The 9,828-nt window shown below is 32.8% G+C and overlaps 1 protein-coding gene across 1 annotated transcript in view; it reads right to left on the bottom strand.

Annotated features, from left to right (window-relative positions):
- The window catches only part of LOC106882671 (inositol 1,4,5-trisphosphate receptor type 1), a 314,426-nt gene that overhangs the window by 182,664 nt on the left and 121,934 nt on the right, over positions 1–9,828 (bottom strand). The window contains exons 4-5 of the mRNA XM_052978577.1: positions 7,036–7,122; positions 440–598 (exon numbers count right to left, since the gene is read on the bottom strand). Of these exons, the coding sequence (XP_052834537.1) occupies positions 440–598; positions 7,036–7,122 (246 nt within the window). The remainder of the gene's footprint in view (positions 1–439; positions 599–7,035; positions 7,123–9,828) is intronic.

Below are 9,828 nucleotides of genomic sequence, written 5' to 3'. Positions count from 1 at the left end.
ATATATATATATATATATATATATATATGGGAGAATTTACGAAAAAAACAACAGACAAAGACAAGTGGTGTAAACAACAAATGGATGTATAAATATATATATATACATACATATATATATATATGTATACACACACATATATGTATACATAAAATTAAGAACTTTTATAAATAAAAACACCACTGTTTCAAAACAACATAGTAAGAATAAAAAATAAACCATTTTATAGTAAAATGCAGAGAAGCTATAAAAACACTACTCTAATCATTTTGAAAATGTATGAATATTTACACCTGTGTAATCAAAGCAATGAGAGAATGAAAAGGTAGGTTTTTAAAATAAGAATTATATATGACTTACAAAGCAACTTTCTATATTATTCGCAATTATAAAACGCTCCTAAAAATACTTTAAATATTTAAAATTCTCTTTGACTTACACTGTCACCAGGTGTTCGTAGTTTATAGTAAGCAACAATGTAGAACCAAGATCCTTCATTTCCAGCACTGTCTAAAGTCACACGCATGGCGTTTTTCTCCAGCAAAGCAGGTAACCGTTTATTCACAGTTAGATATTTATTGCTCTTCAAATGTAGAAGCTAAAAGAAAAAAAAAAATTCAAAATTTGAATATCTCAAATGTTAGATACAAATGTAAAATACAACTTCAATATTTTAAAATTAAAATCAACTTCTTTTACAATATAGAAATGACACATAATTTTAAGAACAAACAAGAATCAATTTTGAAATCCAGATTGATTCTTGACATATTAAATTAATGTCTCACCTCAATCTAAACACTGGAATATTAAGCAAATTTTAATCTTTGTAATTGAATGACACAAAGCATGTAATATTTAAACTTAATATCACACATTTAATTTCGCACTTGAATTAAAGGAACTCATGAGTTATTGGATGATATTTATGGAAAAGAGTAATATAAAATGTAGAATAAATTTAAGAGAGAATGCTCTTAAAATAGTGGGAAATAAAAGAAATTCAATATAAGCCTGAGACTCAGTTTTCATACAGTTCAACAATGAGTTAAGATGAGAGAAGATTAAGATATAGAAATAAAAGATCAGATTCAGCGAAAGGTAAAAGAAAAAAAACAATGTAAACTATTTATAATAGACATTGTTTATCCAGATAATATGAAGCTTACGTCAACCCAAACAAAGCAGTAAGAAGGAAAAATTTTAACAGTTAGCTGATGTAGAACCCCTTGATGTGCATGGTTATGCAGTAACCATAAAAGGTTGAAGATATAAAAGAAGTTTCCAGTTATATCAGACCTTAAGAGTGTCTGACAATGAGCAGTGTGTGATTGACCTTCATTCTATCAACTTTGGTGTGTTGAAGCTTCAGCTACATCCCCCCTCCCTCTCTCTCTCTTGTTCATGCATTAGGCTTTACATAAATAACATACCTACCCCAATTTTGGGGGAAATAATAACACCCTTCACTCTCTCTAACAATCTTTCATACATGTATCATCTACTACAGCCTAAAACACATCAAGTAAGATATGCATAACATCTGACAATCATCCTGCAGTAGAGGTATGACAAGCAATTTCAGTCAATACCAAAACACAGACAACTCATGAACAATATCAAGAAGAAATCTTTCAACAATGCATATATCAGAGGTCTATTCTTTCACTCTATAGACTTGTGCCACTGCCCCAATTTTTGGTGTAAAATACCTTGCTAAGGCTAATTATAGTGAATCTTGCAGAGCATATATGCTTTATTACAAGTAAATGTATGCACATACATCTATAAATAGGAGTTACCTTGAATAAGTTAGCTATTTTTGCTTTCACTTTAACAAAATTTATAATTCTTCCAAGCTTCTTTATTCTTTATGCATCATGTCTACAAGGTATCAACAATAATAGATCTCCATGCTAGAATCTGATAATTCATTATTTTTCTTGCAAAAGATACAGCAGTGGTTCCCATTGTCTTCTGTTGGTTTATTTACAGCTTACTATGCTAGTCTCCTGCTTTTCCAACTTTACCTTTGAAGTGCAGGGCTTATTTAATCCTTAGTCAAGGGGAATAATTCATAAGCCATGCCAGTACACTTATTTGACACGTCTAGAGACTAACCCGTCTCTGACTCCAGTATGCCTTTGTGATACAGGTATCTTCTGCAATCTGACTCATAAATAAAGCTCTTGATAGGCACTACCAACCTGGGCCAGAGCAGAATTGTGAGTAGTGGTGGCTCAGGGGTAAATGTATATTCCTCCAAAACCTTGCACTTCCAGCCTGGAACCTCATCCTCAGATGTAGTTTCATGTTTTGCCTGGGATAAAATCATCCTAATGCAACAGAAGCATTATATATTTAGAAATCTTTTGTATATCTGAATTAGGGAAAAACATTCTTGAGAAAGGAAATTTTAAAATTGTATTCAGTTATCTATGATTTTACCATGTTGATTAATTTGATGACAGTAACACAGCTTTGTACTTTCCATTCAGACATAATGTACGTAACACATAAAAATAAAGCAAGGAAAGAATAATTAAAAAAAAATTTTCAGTTATGACTCTATTAACTTTTAATCACAGCTTACATTTTATTAAAATACAAAATGGAATAAACATACAAAATAATTAATGAATAATTAACAGAAGCAAATTTATAGTCTGTTCATTTTGAATGCTATCATAAAGTGTTAAATAAATGTTTACATGTTGGCTCACATAGCACACACCACACATGCCATAATATACATCATGTATTCTATCATAAACTTTCAGATCATTCATCACTATTCAATCATAAGAACTCATGAATATAAAATACTAAAAGAAACATTTCAATGGCTTGATTTTGCTTTTGTAGCCTGTTTCACACACACACACACACACACACACACAAACACACATGTACATTCTAACAACTGTATGTATAGTCTCATTCTTGTCATATAAAATCAATATCACCTATTACATTATGGACTTTCCAAGTATTTGGCTGCCAAGGAGAAAGCAAGTGAATGAAGGGTTCCAATGTCTCTAATACTACCACTAGGCTGCATTTCCACACCATCAATTCTTCTCTACCAAATAGCCAATAGTCAGGATACCTTAATGTTCTCTACCATACTTTAGTAGAAACTGCATTTGTTCACTTAAAATTACAAGTCCATCAGAGATCTCTTCTGCATTCCAGTTTGCAGCTTCCTGAAGGAAATTGTACTAATCAAAGACCAGAATGTAAATGATCCATCTTTTTCAAAAGAAAGCCTCAGTTCACATTGACTTTATTATAATATCATTAAATAGCAGTAGCTTCCCCAGACTTATCCTGTGAAGACTGGAAGATCTTGTGGTTGCTACATTACCACATTGTTTTGATAAATTAATCAAGGGAGAAAAATGTGGACTGAGAAGAAATGCTTGCAACAGAGAGAACTTTGCTTAATGCACTAAAGGACTTAATAAATTACATGAACAGAAACTGATACAACTGGCAAACATTATATAGATTTTCAATAGCTTTCACTTGGCTAACTATGAGATGATGTCTCAGCTTTCCAAAATATCTTCTGCAACCAAATATTTTATCTCTTCTTCTTCCAGAAATTTCAATCTTCTGCTATTGCTTCCAATGCCTTCCAGCAATATCCACTAGACATCAAGAAAGGAAAGCAATAAGTGTGAATAGTTATATGTGGATCTGAAGAATTATGCTTTGATATAGATACAATTACTAATTCTATATTGTAATGCATCATGTAAATTACAACCATATTGTGACTGTTATGTAGAAATCACCATCACTCGACTACAGTAACAAATTCAACAATCTTCTGCTACTCATTTCAGCTTTTGTAATTAAATGTGGTTCCCATGATTAGGTGGCTTGAATCCTTAGGCAGTATTTGAACTCAGAACACAAAGAAATAAACACCACAAGGCATCTTGTCCAACACTAAAAATTCTATCATCTACTTGCCCTGATCTGGTATTTTATTTATCAACTTTGAAAAGAATGAAAAAGTTGACTTTAGCAGAATTTGAACTCAAAACACGGAACATTTACTGCATGGTGTTTTATTTGACACTTTAATGATTTTCAGTCCCGTATGAGTAACTGACAAAAGATTGTATACACTGGAAACAATCATTGGTAGGCATGTTCCTCCGGGCAGCCATAGGCATAGAAAATCTGCAGTATAATAAACAAAAGGAATTTTTATTGTCTGAGGAGAGTCATTCTCTTTTAGTGCCTTATTATTTAACACACTCACCAGATGCTTGTGAAGGCAAGAACATGATATACATAGGTGAGACATCTAGAAGCATTGCAGAGAGACTAAATAAACATTTGAGACAATATGATGACAAAAAACAGTTCTCCATTCTCTACCAACATGCCAATGACCAACATGAAGGCACACTGGGTCAACTTGACATTCACATTTTATCCAAGCACCCGAAGGGCCCAGCATTCAGACAAATACAGGAGTATGTCCTCATAAATGAAACATCCCCAGTACTAAATAGGAAATATATGTAGAAGGTAGTCACACACCAATACCCATAGTTTAGATATACACAGGTAGAGTTGTTAATAGGCTGTTATGTAGACATATATATGTGTATATATATGTGTGTGTGTGTGTGAATAAATGGATATGTAAGTAAACATAGATAAATAGATAGATAGTTACATAAGTAATAAACACACGCACAAATGAAGACTGAAACACATGATCATATATATGCGCACACACACACTTCACACACACAAGGACACATATGAGGACATACATCCATATATAACAAACACACGTGCATAGTCACACAAACCCATACACATAGACACACTCAAACATGCACACACAAGGAAACAGAGGTGCACACACACATACACACATACATAAACACAAACATGAACACACAAACATGGATATGCAGAATACATGCATACATACATACATACACACACGCATACATATATATATATATATATTCATACACATACATGCATACACACATATACATACATATGCATACACATGCACACTGATGCACACAAGCAAACAAGCAAAAAGAATGCAGCTCTGATAACAAACAGAGTCAACGAGTATTGAAAAGGTTGCAAGACACAACAAAAATTTTAGAAAAGACAAATAACTAAATGAGTGGAAATTGAACTGGTGAGTGTGTTAAATAATAAGGCACTAAAAGAGAATGACTCTCCCCAATGAAATTTGCTTCAACACACAAATTTACATAAAGACTTTTGAAAACCAAATACAAAAATGAAATATGAATTTTTGTTTTACAACAAGTGTGTCTATATAGTTTATAGAATATACATGGATCAACATCTTTTTTATATCTGTTTTCCATGCTGACATGGGTTGGCTGAGTTACCACAGCCCATCATTTCTTATTGGAAACTACTGATCTTACTGGAAGCTATTGCTCTTAAAGTCTTTAAGAGTTTTAAAGAGTCTTAAAGACATGTCATTTGTTTTATTTTTTGAGGCTGGATGCACTTCCTAATGCCAACCACTAAATAGAGGGTAGTGGGTGCTTTTTCTTGTGGCACTCAGAATACTCAACAGTCTGAGGCATGAGCAGCCTAGACTGAATAACAAAAAGGTCAGATATGGCCAGCTGAGAGGGAATTGATAAGAATCTAAATGTAAGGAGTATTTAGTAGTCTGGGGTATGTACATTTGCTCATGTGACCTAAGAGGGGGATATGAGAAAGGGCCAAAATGAGTGAGAGAGTGGCAGGGGCAAGAGTATAATAGGAAAGGTTGGTGGGCAGGTATCAAAAGCAACAAGGAATCAGTGAATATTTATTAACAAATTTTATTCAACCAGCCAAGTTAAAAACGTATTTGCAAACTCCTCAATAATATTTGCTAAAATGAACAAGTTTTATAAATTTAATTTAATCATTCGTTCAATCTTTTAATTATCTTGTATTTTATTTTGTCTTTTTTTAGGTAAAATATAAATATTTCATTTTTCATTTGCTCTTTTTATATCTATTTCTTTCTCTGCTTACATGGGTAAGGCTGCTATAAATTAAACTAGGTGCAGGCAAATCTGTATGGTTAAGAAGCTTGCTTCCCAACCATGTAGTCTCAAGCTCAGTCCCACTATACAGCACCTTGGGTAAATGACTTCTACTATAGGCCTGGGCCAACGAAAGCATATGAATGGATTTGGTGTGTGTGCACCCATGTCTCAATATCACATGGTGGATGTAAATCATTTTTCTGTGAAATACATAACTGGCCATATGAAAATATTATGTTGCTTGGAAACAAGTGAAGGTTGGCAACAGGAAGAGTATCCGACTGTGGAAAATCTACCTCAAGTTGCATCTGACCCACGCAAACATAGAAAGCAGACACTAAAACAATGATGATGATAACATCAATTAAATTTGTTTCCATTTCTTCATTGATAGAATTATTTTGAAAATAATTCAGCTGTCACTTACAGTCAAGTATGACTTAGTAGCAGCATGCACTATGCTTTCACCCCTGTTTTAGATGACTGTGTAGTGTCAAGCAAACATCCTCTTGACCCAACTAAACCATGAAGATATGAAAGCTGGAGGGAGAGAGGGCTATACCTTGATACTTTTATTCATACTTTATTTTATTGACTCCAGAAGATTGAGAGGCAAAACTGACCTCAGCAGGACTCAAACTCAGAACATAGCTGAGTCAGAACACTGAAAGACATTGTGTGTAATGCTCAAATAGCTCTGCTAGCTTCTAACAATCCATAGTTCCGTCTAGGAAATGGTGCAGATTAGGAAGTAGCACATCAAAAGACTGAATACTTGATCAAGCATTTACAACCAAATTATTTTCACTAAAGACAACTGAAGGTAAAGGAAAGATACCTTAGGCTTGAGACAATTGTAAAGCATCTTGAATCTATGATGCAATTAGTCATATCAAGCTGTCATGACATTTATACTGTTTAATTTTCAAAGGAGAATGAAAAAGGAAAAACTGAATGAAAATCCTACCTGAATCACATTACCATACTGTATCACTTCACCCCATAATTTTTTGTTTTCTGCTTCATTCTGTTTCTTCTCAAACTCAGCAGCATGCTGTAATAAATGAATACAGTGTCATTATGAAATATATACAACTTAGTAAATAAGCACACAAATATATCAATTAATCTCCAATAATTTAAGCTGATCATTTTGTTGATTGAAGCATAGCAAAATTCTTCATATTGTTAGCATTTCTATTGCAGATGTTTCTGTTGCTGCTGCTAGACTTGAGTCCTTTGTTTACAGGGTTTAATTATTTCCTTAATCAAATAATGTATTGATACTGCTGATACTAAGTGATACGACTTGATTGAAATTATATTGTATCCTTGGTTGTAAGAAGAATATCCCTGTTAATTATTCTTTTGAGAATTGCCAGGTTACCTGTCAGCCAATCAAAGAGTAAATAGTTCATATCTCATCAATTGTAATGCATTGTATGACTAGTGAAAAATTGTTTTCTCTTGTTCAATCCACCTAGTGACATGTAAATACTACTAGTGCCATAGGGCATCTCATATAACCCATGCTGGCAATATGAGCATTGCATAGCAGATCATTGTTGTACTAGCTTGCAACATACTAGCTGCTATACAGAATAGGAGATGTCTTCACAATTTAATGCCATGAAACCTGAAATAAGCTCTCCTATACCACACTTTTTAATTGAAGACTTCTTGGAGACTGATGAGGCACACTAAATCTGTGACGAAACTCTAGCCTGCCATATCTACACCTCTAGACACAATGTGTGTGAGTGTAAGAGTTTGTGACTGATTGACCTGCTATGAATAGCAACCAAATCTCCGTTAAATCACACTGTAATATCTTGAATAAATAAAAGGGATACATTACATAAAGAAGTTCTTGTGCTAATAAAAATATGGGAAGGTCACAGCTTGAATATAATCAGAATTGACTAAAGTAACAAAACTCAATTTCAGATTAATTGTCCATTAAAAATCTAGCCTACATTCTATTGGTGTTTTGATGGACATCCTTAACTCTGATTTTCTAGTATTAAGCAGATGAGAGAAAAATCCACTCCACCTACATAGATTGTCAGGCTATCTCACCAAAAAAAAAAAAGAAAGAAAGAAAGAAAATTACCATATAACCCAATACTTAATCCAGAGAGATAAGTGAACGGACACATGCAGAGTTAAATACAGCCCAAAGAAAGAACAATAAAAGATATCTGCATTGGATTTGAACTCAAAATTTGTGAAAATGTCCCACATCCAATCAGCCATTTCATTTTCACAATATGTTGATTGAATATAAAGAAATAAATGCAGAACTAGCATAGCTAGCTCTGCATAGCTTCTCAACCTTTTGGCTAAGATCAAAATGTAGCATAGCTGTGTGATTAGGAGGTTAGGAAGCTTACTTCACAATGACTTGGTCCCAAGTTTGATTCCACTGCATACTAAGGCTGATATGATGGATTAAATCCTTGAAGGTAGTTTAGATATATCTCAATGACCATCTTTAGCTTAGCTATGATGTTATCTATTAATGAGTAAAAGTGACTAAAACAGCAAATAATTTAATCAAAAAAAGAAATTATATCATATATATATATATATATAAGGGCATGACAAGTTCCAAAAGAAGCTATGTCCAGCTATTAAGAATAAAGTGCTCAAAGATAAGTGTGAGAGTGAATAAAAATATTTAATCCATAATCATCAGGCCAATGAATATGTTCTGTTTCACTTTATCTTCTGTCTGTCTGTCTGTCTGCACCCACTCTCCTGTTTTGTTTCATTCAAAATACAACAATAAGAATTTCCAGTATATTTTGCAACATCAGTAACACAAATTGTAAAAAAAAAAACTTCTATTATAAAAATCATCAAACAAGGGCTACAAAATCTGGTTTAATGTTTCTGAAACTATTTCTGCGAAATAGCTAATAAATTTAATAGAGCAAAAAAAAAATAGATAAATAAATAAAAGTTAAGGATAAATATACAAAACTGAAGAAGAAAAGAAGGAAGAAATACAAAAATGTAATTTAATATTATTTTCAATTGATAAGAAAAAATATTGGTATTTTGTTCCTTGTCAGACTTAACATATGGTATTAATAATAAAAACCAACAACATCAGTAGCAGCAGTAAGGATAAACTGTATATCAGTAACAAGTTCTGTTGATAAAAAAGCATGTAACACATATATCACTATCCTCCTACAACTACTCCTCTTTCTACTGCTGAAAGTAAAAAGAGAAAGGGAAAGCTCTATATGGTCACTCAATCTGCTACATGTTGCATCCAAATCTCCCTCAAATTACACCATTCTGTCTTAAAAAAAAAAAAAAGGCCACATTGAATAATGTAGTTCTAGATATACAAAAAAGGTGGGATGGTCAATAACAAAATACTATTGCTTAAAGCTGTGTGTAAAGAATAAATTTCATATACTGTTTGAAAACTGACTTCTAATTCTATTGGTTTTTGCTTGAGGCGAACTATTTCCTAAAGAAGGGGAATTATTAGTTCCTTTTTATTGGAAATTTAGCCAATTTTATTACTATCTTATTTTTATTTATTGTACTTTTATCTTTTGTAGTGAAAAGTATCTAGTGAACTGAATTAGCATTGATAGTAGAGCTAGGATGCTATTTGTACATCTGTTGAGGTAAAAATAAGCACTGGTATCTTATCAGATTTGATCTAGTTCCAGTGGGACTAAGGTAAAAGTAAAACCCAACAGAAATGATCTTCGAGCACTAAATACTTAACTTAGAT

The sequence above is a fragment of the Octopus bimaculoides genome, chromosome 2 (assembly GCF_001194135.2).
Source record: "Octopus bimaculoides isolate UCB-OBI-ISO-001 chromosome 2, ASM119413v2, whole genome shotgun sequence".
Classification (NCBI taxonomy): Eukaryota; Metazoa; Mollusca; class Cephalopoda; order Octopoda; family Octopodidae; genus Octopus; species Octopus bimaculoides.
Note: the sequence above shows the minus strand (reverse complement) of the source record. Positions and strands in the feature narration are given on the sequence as shown.